Genomic DNA, 21566 nt, shown 5'->3' with positions numbered 1-21566 from the left:
TCTCATCTTGGTGTATCTTTCTTTCTCTCTCTCATCTTGGTGTATCTCTGTTTCTGGCCTTTCTTTTCCTCTCTCATCTTGGTGTATCTCTGAAGTAGCCAAGACTTTCATCCTAAGATTTTTTAAGTCATGTACGTTCTGTATATTATGATATAAGTAAACATTCTATCTTCCTTGCAAACTTTGTGAGAATGGGGGAGTGTGTCAGCCTTAAACTTTTATATCTCTAGAGTTTCACACAGTACCTGGCACAGAAAAAGTTGTCAGTAAGTGAGTGGGTGGGTGGGTGGATGGATGATGAAGAAAGATACTTCAAATATGTACACAGGTATACAAATATACACCGTCACTCCGCAACCTCGCTAAAGAGGGGCATGTGTGTATGTGTGTGTGTGTTTGTGTTTTCTCACCCTGGCTCCCATTAATAAACAGGCTCTGTGCTAAAGGACTGTGAATTCCTCTGGTTAGGGTCTTTGAGTCTCTCATCTCTACATCACTAGCACCTTGCACAGTGTTTTATACTGGGAGTCCCCAGTAAATATGTGTTGAACAGAGGTTGTGCTGTGTCTTAGCTTGTGTTCTAAGACCCATGCGAAAAGCCAGGCATTTGGAACCTTTGTAGTATCTGTGGTTGACTTTCGACTGAAATCTAAAAAGGCTCCTCAGCTTTTCCTTGAGCACAGGAAGGTACTCTTTCCAAGATGACCAGAAGATAAACCGAAAGGCAGTTTCTCATTTCTCTCCATGCTCAGCCTCATGTCTTTCCTTGAGCATGGGGAATGCTGGTGTTTTGGTTCATGAAGCTGAAATCCTTTGATACTGTGTGCAGAGCCTCCCTCTGGTCCACCGTGGGGCTGTGTGCCAGGGCAAGGTTCAGGAATTGGCGTCCTGTGGGTTCCTCATTTCTGTCAGTTCACAGCCCCACAACCTTCTTTCTTGCCTCCTCCCCTCCCCTTTTTCTCTCCCCTTTTTGCATCATAAAGAAACGAACTTGAGTGAGAAGAGGAACCCTTAGAGGCTGGGGACCTTCCCCAGGCCTTGCAGCAGGGCCCCCTGCCTGGAGCCTGTCCCCCAGAAGCTGTGGCTTCCCTCTCCTCCTTCCAGCTCCTTCCACCTTAATTTACAGCCGCAGCCCACCACGGGCACTCCCCCGCCTCTTCCCGTGCAGGAGTGTTTTCCCTGTGGTACTTACTGTTTTCACATGCCACAGGTATTTGATGCTTTATTTTGTGTCTGTCTCTCCCCTTCTGGGGCGTTGCTCGCTCAGGGCAGAGATGTCATCGTCTGCTTCGTCTGTTGCCAGGACTGCGTCGGCGGGGACCTGGTGGCCAGCCTGCTCTCAGTAGATGAAAGCCTATGCTGGGAACTGTGCTGGCGAGCATCCGGCTGAGACTGGGGGCAGGGCCCCTGGCGCCCTCCCTGGGCCCCGGTGGGCCTGGGTGCTTCTGGGGCCTGCGTGCCGACGAGGCGACTGCACGGCAGGGTGCCCTGGACCGAGGGGCGGGCGGCGCCTGCGTCCCTCCCGGTTCTCCCCCTGACGCCGGCCGGCAGCCCCTCCGGCCCAGTGGAGCCCAGGCCTCAGCGCTGCTCTGATGCCAGGCCAGGCGTGGGGCCGCGGGAGAGCCTTCTCGTGTGCCGCAGCCCGCGCTCAGGCCCTCCTGGGCTGAGACTCTTCTGCCTTCGGTCCGGTCCCTCAGGATGCCTTTCTTAGCTGTCCTTGCAGCTGTAAGGAGGCCGGGCTTCCTGCAGCGGGTGGGACGCGCTCTAACCTGTGGGGTCCGGGGCGGGGTGTTGGCATTGCTCTGCTGAGCAATTCTCACGGACTCCAGGAGGCCAGAAGGCAGCGGTTCAGGTGCTAGCGTGGGCAGCGAGACCTAGGCGTAGGGCGCATGCTCGTGAGTTTATGTGGTATGCGAATTGTCCTTGGAAAGGTCTTGAAGTATTTCTTGCCATGCAGCATAAATGGGTAGAAACCGATGGGTTCTTTTGAGGTATTCTGACGAGGTGGAAATGAACTGTGAAGGCAAAGCTTTGACAGTCCTGACGCTGCAGCACACGGAGGGCAAGGCAACCTGCCGCCGGCCACTTATCCCAGTCAGTGGGTGGGTCGGGCTGATCACAGCCTGGGCTCTGGGGCACGGTGAGTATGACCGGGCCTGGTTGGAGCAGCACGTCCTCCCCTGGGTCTGGTTCCCTGCAGGCGCAGCTTTGCCTGGGCACTGGCCCTGGAGCTCGTCCAGGAGAGACCTCTGTCCTGAGCCCTGAGCTCACTTCCTGAATCTAACAGTGCCTGGGGCTCGTCTCGTTCGCAGCCAGTGTCAGGCCTGAACCTTGGAGAAAAATGATGGACTTGCCTATATTTGTCAAGTTCTGGCGTTCCCCTACCTGCAGTTGAGAATTCAAGTTAAGGACAATTCATTTAACTTTTAAAAATCCCCAGCATATCTTTATTGGACATACTAATATTGCCTGGTATTGGCTGAAATGCACAAGAAACTGTATGTGACCGATTTGATGCATCAGTTTGAGCATCACATTTTAAGAAAGTCAATCCATTGGTTTCTTGATTTTGAAAACATACACACAAAACAAATCTAGCCCAATTCTGTATTAGTACAAACCTTGAGAACAACTTGAGTGTGATCACATTTTACATGACACAAAGTGAGACCACATGAGTAGCACTGAGGAACAGACCCCAGACAGAGGGCCAAATTCAGCCCATTGCCTGTTTTTGTAAATAAAGTTTTCTTGGAACACACCCACACCCATTCATTTATGTATAATCTATGGAGTCTGTGGCTGCTTTCATGCTACAATGGCAGAATTAAGTAGCTTTGTTGGGAGGCCTGCAAAGCCTAAAATATTTACTATTTGGCTCTTTCCAGGAAGAGTTTGCTGACCCCTGGCATAGAGAATAAGGCCTGGCTGTGTGACCTTGAGCAAGTTACTTAACTTCTTTGTGACTCAGTTTTCTCATCTGTAAAATGGAGATGATAGTAATACTTGCTTTATAAGGTTGTTATGAAGATTAAATGTATTAATAATTGTAACATCTTAGAATAATTTCTGACAAGTGGTAAATTTTTAAATATGTGGGCAAGTTTCTAAGACTAAAAAAGTCCAACCACTTATTCAAATCTCAGACAACTCCTCATTTGGGCACTGACCATGTAAAGACCACGTCGTTTTTCAGGCACCCCGGCCGCTGTGAGGCCCCCTCCCGTTGAAGAACCTGCTTTGTGAGGCTGATAGTTCCTGTCTGCACTGCCCCCGGATGGCTCTTCCCTGAAAATTAGGGCTGAGACAGATGGGCTGGAGGAAGGATAGCTGGAGCGGAGAGTGAGTGGGCCCTCTGCCGACCTCCCAGTGATGAGAGGGGCCGAGTGAGGCAGCCATAGCTCTGGCAGCTATGATTCCAGGGGGAGGGAGGAAACCTGGTGGAGTAGGGGCGGGGGGAGGTAGCAACAAGAAGGCAGGCATCTTAATGAGAGAGGAGGACGGACAAGAGGGATTCAGCCATGTGGGGTAGGCTGCAAAATACTCCCCCTCAGCTCTTTAGAACCACATGTGATGGGTTTCCTCTCGCTGCTCAGTAACTGTCCCTGATTCTCCCTGCCTTCTCAGGTGGGAGCTTTGTCTGTCACCTGCTCTTCGAGAGCACTTCTGAGGCAGAGTGTCTTGAAAGCAGGCAGACTCCTGTGTGGAGAAACCAACATTTTTACTGAGAAATCTCTGGGTCCCCTTTCTCTTCTCCACTTTTTAGGCTGGATTTTCTCAGAAAATTGTGCTTTTCATTATTTTTGTGCGTTCTCAGGCCTTGTGTCCTGATTCAAGGCTCTGCGAATGTGGTTTATATCACAGCATTCATGGACGGTTTTGCTGCTCCACAGGATAATAATAATTACACCACTGCTTGCTTCAGAGCTAAAATTTGTATGTTCTCAGTGCGGATTCACCAGGGCGTTTTACAGCATCCTGCTAGTAAGAATGTTGCCCCGCCTGCCGTCGATGTTATTCCTTTCCTTGGCCTGATTTGGAATGCTGACACTCAGCACCTCCAAGGAGGACGCCAGGCGGCACAGCCTTTCACTCGCCCCAGAAAAGCAGAATGTCTCTTCCTAAGATATCCTCCAGAGAAGACGTTTTCTCAGTGTCTTTCCTTATCCTCTGCCTGTGCCTCAGTTTCCCCATGGAAAGGCCCCAGTTGTATCCATCTCATTCAGAATCTCCACTGGGCTGTTCAGGGCCCCACACAGGGCCCCCTGGAATTCTGGAGCACACAGACACACATGCTACTGGCAGCTGCTCAGAGACCATTGCTTGTTTCTCTGTGGCGAGAGTATTTGCACTAATCATTTATTCATGAAGGTCACCTTAAGTCTATAAAGTGACTGCAACATTCAATTTTGGGGTGATTTCCATTACAAAGTTAGCACAGCATTTTGTAAGTAAATGTCTGGAGTTAATGATTTCTGTAAATCAACACAGAAATAAAACACCAAGGGACCCTCTCCAGCTCCAGCCATGTGCATCGAGGCTGGTGCCGTGGAGAATCCTGCCCAACTGTCCGCCTGTCCCAGGCAAAGGGTGGTCTGAGACCCAGACAGCCAGGCTGCTGTCCTATGTGGGTAGCAAACTACAGAATTAGTGAAAAGCAGGTAAATTCAATATATGCATGAATTAAACCCAAACCATTAGCTATTCTTTGACTCAAGCTTAATAGCAAACTCTATTTCATATCCAAAACATTCGGTGAAGGCTTGAAGTTTTCGTGCTTTTCTGTTATGTGTCTGAAGTGCCCGCAGCCCCTAAAAGGAGGGAGGGGAGCCACAAAACGGGCTCATGGGGTGTTTTTTCTGACATTGACTGCATGACGTAAAGATGGTTAAAAACGTCAGGGCCTGCAGGGAGAGGAAAGCCTGGGCTCCCTTGGTGTCAGGACCCTCTCCCTTCTCCCCATGCGGAGGCTGGGCCCTCCCGCTCCGCCCCCCAGCTCAGAGCCCAACGGGAGCTGGGGGCTGACTGTCTCTCTCCTGGCCCTGCCCCTTCTGCCCTTCTGTCCTGTGACTGCTCTGTGGCCAGGAGCCATTCCCTCCTTGTCAGGGGTGTCCCCAATGCCTGATACCAGGGCCCCCACTTCACACATGGCAAAATGTTTTCCTTGTATGGTAACGTGGGACTGGGCAAGGAGGAAGCAAGAGTGGTCCTACGGTGCTCGGCTCATGGTCCATCCTCAGCATTTAAACCCAACCGACAGGACATGTGGGACCTTATAACACACGCATGCCTTCCCGGAAGTCCGCCACCCTGCTAAGGGGAGGACTCGTCTTTCTCTAGCTGACAAGCGTCAGGTCCTGGTCACGTCACTGCGGCCCTTTGGTTGTTTTACAGCTTGCCTGTCTGTGGTTGTGTGATGTGCTGTGCACAGCTTCAGTAAACACAGCATCCGCTGCTTCCTGACCTGGGAAGTGTGGCACTAAAAGAAACATAGTATTGTACTGACTGTGTGCCAGGCACGAGCGACTGATAGATGCACCTCCCTTAGTCTCACCGGATCCCTGGGCAAGAGGTGCTCTCTGAGCCCACTCTGCGCGTGAGGAGACTGAGGCCAGAGCAGCCAGTGTGCGGCAGAGTCAGGCTCTTACATGTCCTGCGCGGCCCCCCTCAGACCCCTCGAGGACCTGGACCCCATCCTGACGCAGTCTCCTCTCTCTCCCTTAGAGCTGGATTCTTGGGGAAACTTATTTTTTACATGGATATTTACAAATATCTTATCTTTCCCTTACCTTTTTGTATTACTTTTTCTTCTTTCTTTCTTTTTTAGTAGCATCAAAACAATGCTATGAGAAAAATATTTGAAAATGGTGTGGCTGTTAGTTTGGGTTGAAATAAGGACTTGGAAAGAAGGCAGGACCTTCTGCCCCTCCTTCCCTTCCTGGAAAAGGACAGATGCTGGTGGGAGGCTTCACTTTCCTCCTGACCTCCGGGCCTTCCAAGGTGGCTGGAGGTCCGGGCGCACAGGGCAAGGCCCTCTGACCCATAAAGGAGGCTCTGGTGAGTGTGCCTCTGCGGGAGCCGGTGGAAGTGTGAGACGTGGGACTGGCCTGGGCGTCCCTAGATTCAGGCCTGGGGGAAGGGGCTGTGGGTTGCAGGCAGTGAGCCCCTACTCCCTGGGCGAGATCCCAGGAGCAGTAAACCACCGGGCAGAGACCACCTTCTCAAGGCAGAGACGGCAGTCCCCACCTGCTGCCAGCTGCAGGACTCTGTCACGTGCTCCTCTAGGTGACCGTTGTCAAGAACACGTCTAGGGATGTCCCAACATCAGTTCACAGTGTGGGTGTGGTCTTCCCAGAAGGAGGAGAAATGGCACTTCTCAAAAGTGGAGAAAGGCAAAGACAGGTCTGGACCCCTCTGGCCTGAGGGGTAACCGTCCGCACCTTTCCTTTTCCTTCCCCATTAAGCAGGTGGTTCTCAGAGCTCCGCAGGGGCTCGCTCCCTCTCTGGGAGCCGGAGGCAGCCTGTGGTTAAGAGCTGAGAGCTGGCTCCCCTCTTACAAGCCCAGACACTGAGCAGAGGGCTTGCCTCTCTTGGTTCTTCTCACTTAGGAAATGGCAGTAATAATTCCTACTTCACAGGCTTCCTGTGAGCAATAATCGAGTTTTCTGGAGTGTCTGGTGTGGAGTAGCAGCTAAATAAATGGTCATGTTGCTATCTTTAGGAGGAAGTGGAAGTCAGACCGCCTGGGTTCCCATCTCGGTCTGCCATTTTCTACCACCTCTGGGACCTTGGGCAAGTTGCCGAGCTTCATTGTGCCTCAGTTTCCTGTCTGCAAAGTGTCAATAATTTAAGACCCACGTCATAGGGTTGCTGTGAGGATTCGGTGGGTCACACAGGGCAGGTGTAGGGAGTAGCAACTGGCACATCCCAGATGCTCGGGAGAAAGCGTCCAGTCCTTGTGAGGAAGGGGCGACAGGGCCTGTGACAGTCAGGAGGGAGAGTGTTGCTGTGGAAGGGAGGTGGTCAGTACTGCTGGAGCCCTGAGCCAGTGCACAGAGACCATGGTGGGAGGAGGGCATCACACAGGGACAACACGCTCGACTTCTGCTGAGTTTACTTCCACCTGATTCGCTGCTGAGCCCACGTGTGCAGGTGCGGGGCGTCCTCCCCTCCCCATCTGACGTTTACTCCATAGAGAGTTAGGGCTTGCTGTTGGCCATTCTCTATACTTAGAAACTTCTGCCTTTTCTAGCAGCAGCATCCAGGCTCCTGGAGCATGTGTTTGCCTCAGCGAACAGTCTCTGACAGCGGTTCTTTTAGAACCTTCTTCATTAACTGACAAAACGCTCGTTACATTGCATCAATTTTGTTCTCTTGACATTACTAGGAAATGTGGGCGGACAGATTTGATTATCTCCAGTATGTGGGAAAACGAAGCCTCTGAGAATTGAGGTGCTTCGTCACAAGGTGCGTTGCAAGGCCACCTCCAAGTCAGAGCTGTCCCCAGATCCCTGCTTTGACACCGGAAGTGGTAGAGCTGCTCGTAAGTGTAACACACACTCCACTTGCGCAGAGGAGCCCGCAGCTGCCCCGTCCCCTGGAATGAGTGGAAGCTGCAAACACCTGACCTTGGGCCATCGCTAGCCTTGGCGTTCCAGACCAGGGTCGGTAGACCTCTGTGCAGGGCCAGGCCGCACATGTGTTTGGCTTTGTGGCCCGTACGGTCGGTCTCCGTTGTAAGTGGCGTGGCTGCGTCCCCATGAAGCTTGACTTACAGAGACAGGAGGTGGGATAGGTGGGACCCAGGGCTGTGGTTTGCCAACTCCTGAGCTGTGCTAGTTTTCCATACGTCCTCCTTCCCTTTCTCCTCACTGACTTCAGAACAACAAGCCCCAGTTGGTGGTGGGTGGATTGTGTTAGAGAAACAGTTTGCATGTGTGTATGTGGATGTGCTTGCCTGCACCCGGGCACGCTGCCCATACATGCCCCTTTCCCTCGGAATGTGACAGGTGGGTTCCAGGCCGGAGCTGGGCACTGTGGTCTCTAAACCAGTACTTACAGTGCGTGCTGAAGACCTAGATACGGGACTGCCAAAGCCAGGGTTAAAGCTTCTCCAGGGAATTCTAATTTGTTCATGTTTTCATAACTATCAGAACAGAATTACATTTGATTTCCTTTATGAACCAGGTGTTCTAGAACATTCTTCACTCTTAAATACAACACTGATGGGCCGTCACCATTCCCAGGATGGGAGGGACCTGGAGTGCTCTCAGGTCGTAGAGGCAGGTGGCGGGCATGCTGGGTGGTGTCCTCTGGTGCAGGGGCGGTGGGAGGGCAGCTGAGGGAGGTGTGGGGAGCGAGGCCGGCACCCTCCCAGGGGTGAAGACCTCATTTTGTTAGCCTGTGAACCCTCTCAGGCTCATATGTGGACATGTGCTGTGGAGTGTGGACAGCAGATGGGTGGGCTGTGGAGGGAGGCACGTGGTGCTCCCTGCCAGAGAGCCTGGAGCTGCCCGGGAACCAAGGTGACCGCCAGAGCCTGACTTCTCCGACGGTGGCCTGCGCCCTTAAGCTGACCGTTCACACAGCGGAAGTCACCTCTCCCAGCCAACAGTGGGGCCGGTTGTTCGCCTGCAACTCAGGGAGACTCTGGACGTGCACACTCTGATTTCAGTGAAAGGACGCCATCCCACGCCCCGTGCCAGCCACACCTCTTGCTGGTGGTCCGCCTCCTCGCAGCTCCTGCAAGTCTTCTTGTGTCACTCTCTGCTCTCCAGGTGGCACACGCAGCAGTGGGCTAGGGCACCAACTGAGGTCTCAGCCTTCACCTCCCTGCTCTCTCCTTCTCGTAGAACCTCCTCGTTTTCATTCCCAACTTTGAGCTGTTCCGCTGCTTGTCCCCACCCCAACCGCCCATCAGGAGGAGAGAGAGGAAGTAGGCTGGCATTGGTCAGGGCCCCGTGTGGTAACAGCCCAGTGCGTGCACTGTGTGTCCGAGGCCTTCTGAGGGACACAGGTAGGAAGAAGTTCTCTCAGGAAGGCTGAAGTACATGTTAACACTGAATGCTTCCCTCACTGGCACCCAGTGTAGACAATCCACATTTGTACATCACAGGAATTCCTGAGAGGCTTCCCCAGGGCATCTTTATCTTTGCAAACCAGAAATGGAACAGAGAACTGGTGAAGCCCTTGTCTGACCAGAAGACAACAGCTTGTCGTAGCAATCCTATAGAAACTCTGTCAGACCAACCAACTTTGGAAAACCTGGTGCTCAGAAATGTGATTGTGTTTTGTCAGAAGCTGCTCAGACTTGGAAGAATGCATGGGTCTCAGAGGGAGAAAGGGCACTCACAAATATGCATCCTGGGCTTCCCCAGCCTGCGCTGATAGGCAGCGAAGCTCCACAGTGCCCACGTGAGCCCATGAGCTGGGGCCAATGGTGGTCTAGGGCTGGGGGTCAGGAGAGGCTCCTGGTGGTGGTGACCCTAGGCTTCCTGTTATTTTTCTTCATGTGGGTAGTAAAGAGTGCACTCCTGGCCGTGGCAGGAGCCAAGGGTGCCGCAGGCCGTGCCCGTCCTTGCTGTGAGCAGGCCAGCTCCTCGGGTTCCCCTGGGACAGAGGGTGGGGTGCTGGGAGGGCTGTCCGTCACACCTAGGGGCTCTCTATGGCACAGGAGCAAACTATCTGCCTGGGACCCTCATTGATGGGCATGCTGAGCTGAGGCCTGGCCTGTGAACACGTCTATGTGTGTGCACGTGTGTGTGCATGCGTGCTTTCCACAAAGTTATCTTCACTCTCAATGTTTTCATTAATGTCGGCTGTAAATCTGCCCAAAGAGAAAAACAAACAAAACAAAAGACCTCCTAACTGAGCTGTTTCTTTGTCAGGAGCAGCTTTTCCTAAGAATGGGTCCTCAGGCTGCTTTCCGGTGGCCTTAACTGGAATCTCACCTTCCCTCTGCTAGACTTAGTTTGGTCCTGGTGTCTACCCTCTTTCCAGGGTAATGTATGTGAGTGGCTTAGAAATTGCCTTCACAGCCTCAAAAGGGTGAATTGAGTTTTTTGAGCATAAATTCTTTGAAGAGGACAGTGCAGTTTTGAAAAAGATTTATTTCTTATGACATGGTGGTTTCATTATAAAGTTTTATCAGCTAATTTGAGAGCAGGTTCAAAGAGCCACATCCCTTATTTGACATAACAGTGACGTTGCTTTATATAGCACTGTTCATGTGGAGGAACCCAAAGGGCTTCACGCCTTCCACCTACAAAGGACTCCACCTGAGCCAAAGTCACCAGATGTCTCTAAGGCGAAGTGTAGCCTTCCTTCAATCCCACTTCTCCTAACAGTTCAGACAGGGAGGTTCAGCCCTACCACCTTCTAGCAAAGTGTCACTAACATCAGCAAATTGACTGGCAAAGTGCATGGAGCAGCAGGCAAACTTGAGAAGAGGGCCTTTGACAAAGTCTGGGAAAAGTAAAGAAAGGAAAAGAAAGAAAAGTACATTTTATTTTCAGTCATCCCTAATCTTGCTGAAACATGAAACTTAGCTGAAGGCAGCTCTTGGCAGTAGACAGCTTGTGTCTTTGCGGTTGCCTCACACGATAACCGCCCAGGGGTGACCTCATGCCCCCTGTGTTGGAGACAGATTGGGCGTTTCTCTTTTGCTGCATTTTCAGTGATCTTCTGAATGAAGGGGTGTGTCGTACTTCTCCAGGAGCCTAGAGCCTGGAGTGGGATCTGGCATAGCGTGGTGTTCCATAAACGCCTGGAAGAATGAGAGACAAATATGGGGAAGGGAAAAGCCATCAGGATGAAAGAATGAAAGAAACAAAAAGCCAGGACCAATGGATAGCCTTTAATAGAAAAGGGAAGAAGGAACTTGAGATGTCACCAGCTGTAAAACTAAAACTTGGGGACCTCCGGCTGGAGTGTGACATAGTAGCAACTTTATCACAGATCCACTTTGTAAACTAGAAGATAGGGACATTCTGGTTAAACATATTATTTAACACATGAGAAGGCCAAGGCATCGTGCCTTTCCACGTACGTCTAAATCTGAGAGTGCTTGTGTTCCAAAAGGAAAATACATAAGTGATAACCCCACAGCGATCTTCAAGTAAACACTCGGGCTTGAAAACTGCTTAGAGCTAAAGAAATCATCGGTCGGACCTCAGATGCCTTGAATTAGTCAGGATACAGGCTAAGCTGTGGATGAGAAGATCCCAAATCATGGCGGCTCCAATGAGATAGAGTCTCCTATCCAGTCCTGGGCACTGTCCTACAAGGTGGCCCAAGGGCCCAGCTTCCTTCCTCTTCTGCTCTGAGTGGAAGTGTTTGTGTGGAAAAGGCTGGCTCACCTCTCCAGGCCATGCGAGGGGAGAAACAGGAAGTGGACTTTCCTTACGATGTCATTATAAAACATGGCTCAGAATTTGCACCAATCACTTTCGTTTGCATTCCATTCACTAGAATCTTGACGCGTGTCCAGGACCACGTGCAAGCGAGGCTGGAAAATGAAGTCTTTAGCTGAGTGACCTTGACCCCAGTTGGCACATGGAATATTCTCACTGACAAGAAGGAGCAAGTGGACGCTGGCGGACAGTGAGCTGTCTCCGCGTCCTTCACGGACCTGCAGTGCTCGGCTTGTTTGCAGGGAGGCAGTCTCCCCTCTTTGGCCTGCCCTTCGATCCTGGAGCTCGTCATGATTCATTTCTCCAACACTTGTGGACTCTGCTGTGTTCTGTGTGAGGCAGGCCCACGTCTGTCTCCAGCTCCATGCCTTTGCTCAGGCCAGTTCCTCCAACTGTAATACTCTACTCCTCGTCCAGCAAGCCTTGGGGTTTTCCCCATTCATCCAGGCCCAACCACTGTCAGTAACAGGATTTTGGACTACATAGACCCTAAACCTCACATCCTGGAAAGACTAACGTGCAGAGAAATGTCCCCCAGCCAGGGACTCCTAGCCCAGGCCCTAATCCCACAGTAGTCCATAAAGTCATTAATTCATTCAGTCAGTCAGGATTTTGAGCATGTGATCTGTATCAGGCCAGGGGTTGGGGATGCAACTTCAATCAAAAACAGGCACAGCATGTGTCCTGGTGGGGCTGATGGTCTCAGGGGCCTCCACTGGATCATGGAGTTAGAACCTTAAAAGGGTGCCTGGGAAGCCCTGGGTGAGGGACAATGGGGTGACTCCTTAGAGTCTAAAATGTGAGCCAGCTCTTTGTACATGCTCTTCACCCCAGCTTGCTGGAAATCTGGGAGAAGGAGGAGACCTGGCCCGGGCCGAGCCTCCCCTGCTCCCCTATGCTCCAGGCCAGCTGTGGCACCTGCCTTACTCCCCGGGGAGCCTGTGTGACTTAGAGCCGTGTCACAGCATGGTGTAGTGGAAGCACATTTGTCAAAGCCTGCTGCTGCGATGATGACAGTAGAAGATGGAAATGGCGCTGCTGCGCACGCGTGAGCACTGTGTCTCCACAGGGTAGGACGTTAAGCCCAGAGTGAGATTTGTCTGCTGCATCTGAGTAATGAGCCATGAAATTGACATTATAAGTTTTAATTATTATTAATGCCTTGCAGGGGCAGCTGGTGTTAATTATCCTGTAGGCATCTCGGATGTATTCCCCCTTTTCCTTTTATTTCTTTCTCTTAATGTAGTGAGCCCATATAAAGGCAGCTTAGGGGCAGATCCGAATGCAATTCCTGCAGCAGGGAGCACACAAAAAGTGGGAGAGCTTGTGAGGAACAGTCTGGGGGCAGAAAGGAGGTGGCTCCAGAGACCCGCTCGCTTTCCCTGCACCCGGCTGGGGAAGGCGTGGATTTCAGAAGTCCTCTCGGTTGCTGCCTTTAAATTTGCAGAAGTCTTTCCCCGCTATGATAGCATTCGCCTGCCTCTAGGCCCTTGTCATGGACTAATTATTAATCTTATAGAGGGCTTTGAAGATGAAAGCGCTGTGGCGGTGCTGAGAGTCATCATTTCTGATCATTTCCTAACAGCAGGAACCAGGTTCTGACTCTTCTGCCCCACTGAACGTTCTGCCTCTGGACATCGTCCCTGACTTTTGTTTTTCGCGCTCAGAAATGTGTCCTGCATCTTAAAAAGGCGTCCACCCTCTCAGCACTGCTCTGTGAGGGGCTGCTCTTGGCAGCCTGAGGAGGGGATTGGTGCGGTGGGACCGGCTCCCTCACTCCACTGCCCTTCTCCATTGCTTGCTCTCTCCTCTCGCCTTCTCCTTGCTTGTGGACAGGAGCAGGCCAGAGTGGCTGCCTGACCAGACGTGGCTGGAGCCGGTGAGGTGGTGCTGTGTGTTCCCGCCCTTCGCTCTGACATCAGGGTCAGGCTGCTGGCCTGGGCTCGGCTGCCCCTGGAGCCGTGGCGAGGGGCGGTGCCGTTGGCTGCTGCCCTGCTTCTGCTGCTTCAGAAGGCAGCTAGCCCCTCTTTCCCTGGTTCATATGCTGGGACAGCTGCTCCTTTGCTCTTCTGTGTGGAGCTGGGATTGGCACCCTTTTCCTGAATCTCTGTGAGGCTGGTTTACAGGTTGTCATGTCAGATCTGTCTCTCATTTCTGACTTACCCCACTCCCTGCCCACCCAGGCCCCATCTCAGGAGTATCCTCAGCCCCTTGAATTAGCAGGCGTGGATGGGACACCTCCCCATGCCAGGACCTCTCCTCGATCCCAGGGTGGTCAGGAAAACACAGCACAGTCCTGTTCTGGGGCCTTGATTTAATAGAGGCTAATGTAGTGGGAGACTGATGGACTAGAGGCTCCCAGGATGACGCAGGAGCACAGAGTGGGCTGTTGCTGAGTCTGGGAGGGAGAGAGATTGGGCAGAGGAGGTAGCAAAGACCTGGAGGTTCCAGAAGCACGTGCTCTTTGTGAGCAAGGATGCGCTGGACATGGGCAATGAGGAGGAGCGCTGAGGGCATGGCTGTGGCTGGAAGGTATGCAAAGGCTAGCCTGGCAGATGCCATGCTAGCAGCTTGGGTCCCCCTCCCTGAGGGTGGTAAGTAGCCACTGAAAGCTTGTAAGTGGCAGCGTGGGAGGATCAGCTCTGCGTTTGGGCATCCAGCCTCAGAGTGGGCTGATGGGACCTAGGGACTCACCAGCAGAGGTTTGCAGTGGTTTAGGTGGGAGAGATGAAGGTGGAAGCATGCACAGCGTCTCTTGGTGAGAGCTTAGAAATAGAGTGAGCAGGATCTGGGGACTTCAGCTGAGGCTGAGGGAAGGGGTGGGTACAGGGGTAGCAGAGGGTGCTTGCTTAGCAGTGGGTGGGGATTCCATGCCCAGGATCAGGGATGCAGCAGGGGGGCAGTGGGGGCTCCAAGACTAAAGATGGCTTCAGTGGGACATCCAGGCAGAGATGTCAGGCAAGCAGTTAGATTGACATAAGCCCCCTACTTGAAAAAGGAAGTTGGAAGCACAGAGAGATTCGAGAGTCAGGGCCTAGAGGCAGGAAGAGTTGGCCGTGAAAGTAGTTGCCTGACCAGGGCGGCCTGAGGCTGCGATGCCCAGATGAGTGGTGCCAGGTGCATTCTGGAGAATCACTGAGAGATGGATACCCCCAGTATGAGGAGTGCATGCCTCACAGGAACCGTGAAGACACACTACTCAAGGACACCAGCCCTGGAGCCAGGCCCCGCATGGGAAGAGCCCAGTTTCCCTTCATTACACCCAGGCCCTTCCCTGCCACCCTGGGCAGGTCGAGCCAGGATTACACATCATGTGTGTGCGTGGTGCTTGCAAGTGGCTCTATGACAGCTGACCTGGTAAAGCTGGTGGTGGGCAGGCCAAAGTGGAAATGCAGTGTCCCTTCCACAGGGAGGACAGGGAGGTGCATGTGTTCAAATAGCATGAAAGTACACAGAGGGCAGCAGAGCCCATAGAAACTGTTGACAGTAATAACCCACAGTCAATCTAGAAATCAAAACTGCGGTGAATTTATGATGAGCCAGATCTAGGACTAGCCTGGGGCCTTCCTTCCCCAAGGAAGGAGGGGCACAAAGAAGTGGGATGTACAGAGTGGTTATATGCCATCTTGGAACAAAGAGCTTACATCACATATGATAGGAATGTTCCTTTTACAGTTGTCACCAGATGCCTGGCTGGCACCGCAGGTTGGTGGTCAGCAGGTCAGGGGTCACAAGGTAAGCACAACAGGTCAGTAATTAATCCTTAGTTCCCAGGAAGAGATGTTTATCATTAAAGAAATGACAATATAGGGGGAAGCTACATCCCTATCTCTAAGGGCATCATTCTTGTCTTTGATACACAGTAAATATTTAAAGCAGATGTACAATGCATGCTTAACAGGCCACGTCAGGCCCTTTTGGAAAAACAAAGTCAGGCCCCATTAGTTTTAAGCCAAATGGCTTCCTCATATACTCTAGTATATCCTCTTGCTTGTCATTTATTTATCAAAACAAAAGTGTGGATCTGTCCAGTCTTGCTCTCTGTTGTCATCAGTCATGGCAAAAATTACCAAACAGCCCAGAGTCCCTGGCTCCTGGAACAGTACTCTTGAGCGTTGCCTTCTTAGTCTGGGGTGGAGGGAAGCGGAGTCTGTGACAGATCGAAGTGTAGGGGAGGAAGACATTTCCTCTTCCCAAATGGGGGTTCGTCTGGCCGGAGAACGAATTAAATTCACAGGAGACAGAACAGCAAGAGAAAATTAAACAAAGCTTTATGAGGAACCATGGCCCGGGGCCTTTCTTCCCGAAGGAAGAAAGGGCACCAAAGAAGTGGGGTGCACATAGTGGTTATATACCCCCAAACAGGGTGTTTCACATGTGATTGAAATGTCCCTCCCACAATAGTCACAAGATTGCCCTGTCAGCACAGTGCTTGATGGACACAGCAGGTAATGGTCTGCTATCTCGGTGGGCGTAGCAAGAGGCTAGTCGATTGTCTGGAGCTGGGCGGTCACAGGTGAGCGCAGCAGCAATCAGTTCCTAGCCTAAGGAAAGATGATTAATCCTTAAAGAAATGCCAACATTGGGAGGGGGAGGGAAGTCAGTTACAGGAGGTTACCAGAGAAGCACAATAAAATGCAGATTTAAGTCCTTGCCTTTGGTATTGATTAAGAGTTTTTAGAGAGGAGGTCATCTCCTTTCTTCTTCCTGGTACAGAAAGGGAGGCACCTTTACAGATAGAGATTTACCTTACAAGTGTAAATGTGTCCTAACAAAGGGCAAATTCCATTCCTCAGAGCCTTCTTCCCTGTCCCAGTTTATCAAAAGCAATCAGCCTCAAATAATCCTGATGCCAAAGAGACATATCTTGGGGTGGCCAATTCCAGGTCCCCACAGTAGCTTTCCTTTGGTCACCGAGTTGAGGGCAGTTTCCCAGTTCAGCAGTATCTTCTTTTCTCACTGTCTCTGTAACACCTCTTGCCTCCGTGGGGGTCTCAGCTCCATGTGGTCAGTAGTGAAAATCCTTCCACCACAAATATAAATGTTCTATTTCACTTTTAAAGTTGTGATAGACTAGGTTCAAAAAGAACAAGTGTCAGTGAAAATAATCCATAACCAATCTATAAATGAAGATTTGGGAGAGTTTATTCTGAGCTAGAATGTGAGGACCATGGCCTGGGAGAGTCCTTCCACAAAGGAACGGAGCACTCCAAAGAAGTAGGGGTGTACAGGGTGGTAATATACCCTCAAAGAGGATGTTTCACATGTGATTGAAATGTCCCTCCCACAATAGTCACAAGATTGCCTTGTTGGCACAGCAGGTAGTGGCTCTGCTATCTCGGTGGGCACAGCAGGAAGCAAGTCTGTTGTCTCGAGCTGGGTGGTCACAGGTGAGCTCAGCAATCAGTTCCTAGCCTAAGGAAAGTTGCTTAGTCTTTAAGGAAATGGCCATCGTTGGAAGGGGGAGGGAAGATGCACCTTTATCTCAAGGGCCTTTGTTCTTGCCATAGGGAATGTCTAAAGCAGATATACAATGCATACTCAACAGCCAAGGTCAGGCCCTTTTGGAAAAACAAGGTCACGCCAAATTAGGTTGACACCAAATGGCTTCCTCATATACTGCAATATATCCTATCGCTTGCAATTTCTATTTGTCACACTGAAGCTACTCTGTCTTTTTGTAAATTTAACCTAACTGGCCAGGGCAGGTTTCTCAACCCTGGCACTGTGGACATTCTGGGCAGGTCATCCTTGGTGAGGGGGCTGTCCTGGGCCTCATAGGATGTTTAGCAGCCTCCCTGGTTTCTACTCATTAAATCTAATAGCACCCCACCTCCCAGTTGTGACAATCAAAAATGTCTTCAGACAGTGCCAGATGTCCCCTGGGGGGCAAAATTGTCCCTGCTTGAGAACTCTGGGCCAGTGGCTGACTGGCCCTTGTGTGGCAGTGCAATTCTTGTGGTGGCCCACAGCCAGCAGCCTCTTCCATTCTTTTCTGATCACAGTCCTTGTATTGCAAATTACCCTCCGCCTCAGCTCCCTAAAATCGGATCTGCTTACAGTTCAAAGCTAGCCAGAGTGAGTGTTATTGGAAGGAAACTGATTTTTTTTCCTCTAGTTCTGCAAGGAAAATCGTCTGGTTTTACTGTTTAATTGGTTAGTGGTGGCTATTTGTCACTTTGCCAGCAGGTTCTCTCTTAACTGCTGTCGTTTGACATTGCTGAAATGTAAATGCAGAGTGATTGAGTTGCCAAGATGCTATTAAGTCCTCTACAAAGAGTTTTTCGATGTACTGCCACTTCAGGCTTTTGTGCCTCTATTGATTGATTCGAATACTAAAGAAGTCCTTGGCATAGGCAGCCCTGGTGAGAAAACCAGGCTTCTGTTAGGAAATCGTTAGGTATTGACACAGGGACAGTGGTAGCTCTTTGTTTGGTTTCCTCTGGCCTAGACTGGGCCTTTGGCAAAGCTTACTCAGTTGAGCATGTGTTGGCCACTGGTAAGACGAGGAAGAGAAACCCAGGCGGCCACTGGTCTTCATGAAACAGGCCCAGTTAAGTTAGAGGAGCCCAGAAAGTGGACGATGGTGTCCGGTCAGGTTCCAGGGTGGTTCAACAGACTCCTTATTGCTGAAGAGTAGAAGATCACCGAGAGTTCCACTTGGGTTTCAGAGCCAGTCACTGCTGGAGACCAGAGATGGCAGATTTCTTTTGGGTGGGTTGGCTAACCTTTGACAGGATGACAGGAACCCTCCATGATGTTAAGAGGATACTGTTCTATGCTCTTGAAATTGTACTTTTGGACCTGATTTCCTTATGCATCAAAAGCTACGTGTCATGGTTGGGGGGTCTGTGACAGCTGGGGACCACTTGTTACAACCTTGTGTTACTGAACCAGGTTCGTTTTTTGCCGCTGCCCAGAAAGCCAAACACCGAGGGGGCGAGACTGTAGCAGAGAGAGGGTTTACTCACAAGGCAGCCACGTGAGGAAGCGAGAGCATGAGCCTCAAATCCGCTTCCCCGCAAATAGGGACTCAGGGGTATTTATGGGATGGGGGGGCAAGGTGGTCTGAAGTGTGGAGAGAGGTGATTGGAGGTGAGGAGAGAGGAGGTAACTGATGATTTGTGCAAGCGTAGTAAGACTTCACGCATTTTCATGGGACCCATGATCACAAAATGGTGGCGTTAGCAAGATCTGAGGGAGGAGTTTTAGCCTCTTGACGTCAAAATGTTGCCTATGGGACATCTGCACAGGCCCAGTTGATGAGTTGGTGGTCTCAACCGGCCTGAAGTGGACAAGGAGTTGTAATTTCTAAAAACAGCTCATATGCCCATTGTCATGGTGACCCAGGCTCCAGGGAGATGTTCTCTACAGGAGCCTAGTGGGAGTCAGAGAGCGTATTGCCTAGCCAGCACAGTTAACAATGGGTGGGTTAAACAGCTAAAAGCTATAATCAGTAATCGCAAAAAGGAAAAAACTTTAGTTCCTAGCTACTTAGTCATCAATGGCTAACTCTGCTGGTTTCACTTGAGTGTACTGGGGACCAAGGTCCCTGGGATGGCCTCTGTCTCCCATGGCCAGGCTGTCCTTCTGAGCTGGACATCATAGGCATATTCCACAAGTTGTAAGCCCACTGAGTGGGAAGGGCCCAGTAGTCAATGTGGGTCTGTCTCCTCAACCGTGACGCATGTTCTGAGTTGCTGTGAAGGTTCAGAGACAAAGTAAGGACAATTTTGTTGGATAATAACCACTGGAAATACCACCCAATGGAGGACAATTCAGCACAGAGTAGTGGGTGAGAACACTCTGGAGCCAGACCATGTGGGTGGGGATTCTGCCCTCCCCTTACAGGTGTGGGGCTTCGGGCAAGTTACCATCTCTCTCCCTGTGCCTCAGTTTCTTCACCTGTAAATAAAGATACTTTAGCTCCTGCCTCAGAGTCGCACTCAGCACAGAGTGAGTGGGTCTGTGTGGACGGCCTTGGACGGTGCCTGGTCCCTCCTGACGTGCTGTTTGAGGAGGAGTTGCCGTTGTGGTGACCCTCATGTCCAGGCAGGGCCATGGGCTCCTGTACCCCAGTGGCGAGGTGCCTGTTCCTTTGAACCTTCTCCCTGGGGCCTTCTGGACGTGCCTGCAGACACATGGCCCTGCAGGCCGCGCATTCAGATCTAACCAGGCAGCAGGAAGGCCACTGAGCAATGGTGTTGTTTTCTTTCAGACCCTCTCCCAGCTCCCCTGTGGCAAAGCCCTCTGCAGTTACGAGGGGAAGGAGCCCGGCGACCTCAAGTTTCACAAGGGTGACGTCATCCTCTTGCGGCGCAGGCTGGACGAGCACTGGTACCATGGGGAGCTGCAGGGTGCACACGGCTCCCTGCCCACCAGCTGCATCCAGTGCGTCCGGCCCTGGCCACAGGCCCCGCCCCAGGGCAAAGCACTGTATGATTTCGAGATGAAGGACAGAGACCAGGACAAGGACTGTCTAAGCTTCACCAAGGTAAGGGGCCGTCTTCCCACAGCAACTCCCCGCCAGGAGCCGGGGCAGGGCACGCATGGTACACCTTCCTGCTGGTTCGAACCCTGGCCCCTCGCTGACATGTGCCCTCCCTGCGCCTCTCAAGTCGGGAGAGGGGCTGTTTGCACTTCCTGAGCTGATCGGGATGGCACACAGCCTGACACGGCTCCGCCCAGAGCCGACAGGGCCCTCGCTGGGTGCCGGTGGGCCTGCGGGACCTGAGTCAGTGCTGGTAGCTAAGCAGGACTCAGGTGCAAAGGGAGGGGGTCCTCCCAGGACTCACAGGCCCTGGGAGGGGCTTCTAGGGGCTGTCATGGGGAAGAGGGGCTGGGCCCGAAACCAACATGTCACAGCACATCCTCCAGAGCACGAGGTACTCCGAAGGTATGGCAGACATGGCGCTGAGGGCCATTTGAAGAGGCCAGGTCGGTCTTGCTGAGAGGGACCCCATGTGGTAGGACTAAACAGTGTTCACCAGTGGAGTCATCCCGGGAGAGCCCAGGGAAATGCTGGGGTCTGGTTCCTGGCCTCCCAGGCCTCAGAGGTTGTCAGTCATTGAGAGAACAGAGGTGATGGCCCGAGGGTCCCTTCTGACCACGACTGACTGACGGCTCCACCCGTGTCTGTGGGTGTCCCTCTTCCTCGTCTTCATGCTCACACTCACTCTCCCCTGGCGCTGGAACCCCTGAAGCCCTGCTGTCTTGTCTGCCTGACGCAGTCAGCGCACTTACCTCCGGTTGACTAATCGGGTGCCAAGTGCTTTACTGACACGCTCACACTGTGTTTGCACACCCGCCAAGGTGCCCACGGGACACATTGGAGCCTGACTTCCTGACGCTAGAACCAAAGCTCAGAGCCACGCCCCTTACCCAAGGCTGGTCAGCCTCTCCGTTGTCCCTGTCCTCTTGTCTGTCCTCCACTCCCTCCAACCCCTCCCTCTGCTCTCCCTCTCTTTCGTTCCCTCCGTCTCTCTCTCTGTCTCTGTCACACACACACACACACACACACACACACACACACACACACACACACACGGTTGTAAATAACCGAGCTAGAATTCCAACTCAAATCTCCAACTTTAAGAAGTCCAGGATCTTCCCCCTTCTGAGAGGACACTGTTCTCTCTCTCCGTGTCTGTCTCTCTCTCTCTCCCCCTCTCTCTCCCTCCCTCCCCCTCTCTCTCTCTCTCTCTCTGTCTCTCTGTCTCTGTCTCTCTCTCTGTCTCTCTGTCTCCATCTGCTCAGTGCAGAACTTGGCTGTGGTGCAGAGCGCTCTGGAGGGCTGCGGCAGTGCCATGCACACCATATTTGAGCAAAATTGGCATGTCCTGCGCACGGCTGCTATTTATGTCTTGTTCCATTGTTCAGCCTGACAGTGAATAATCTATTTTTCATTCAGGGATTCAACTCTTTCTTCCTTCCTTTCATCAAGGTGTTCTGATGCTAATTCCAATTGTCATCTAGCTGATGCAGCTTCCCAAGAAGCCTGCATCCAGGCCTCCCTCTCTCCCTCTCCCTTTCCCAGCCTCTCTCTCTCCCTCTCTCCCTCTCTCTCTCTCCCTCTCTCCCCATCTCCCCTCTCCCTCTCTCTCTCTCCCTCTCTCTATCTCTCCCTCTCTCCCCATCTCTCCTCTCCCTCTCTCC

At 51.9% G+C, this 21566-nt stretch overlaps 1 protein-coding gene across 2 annotated transcripts in view; it reads left to right on the top strand.

Moving 5' to 3' along the window:
- The window catches only part of SH3RF3 (SH3 domain containing ring finger 3), a 346149-nt gene that overhangs the window by 177563 nt on the left and 147020 nt on the right, over positions 1–21566 (top strand). For both annotated transcript variants that reach the window (XM_046663562.1, XM_046663563.1), the window contains exon 2: positions 19630–19905. In XM_046663562.1, the coding sequence (XP_046519518.1) occupies positions 19630–19905 (276 nt within the window). The remainder of the gene's footprint in view (positions 1–19629; positions 19906–21566) is intronic.

The sequence above is a fragment of the Equus quagga genome, chromosome 5 (assembly GCF_021613505.1).
Source record: "Equus quagga isolate Etosha38 chromosome 5, UCLA_HA_Equagga_1.0, whole genome shotgun sequence".
Classification (NCBI taxonomy): Eukaryota; Metazoa; Chordata; class Mammalia; order Perissodactyla; family Equidae; genus Equus; species Equus quagga.
The sequence above is the reverse complement of the archived record's forward strand: the minus strand, read 5'-3'. Positions and strand labels throughout refer to the sequence as shown.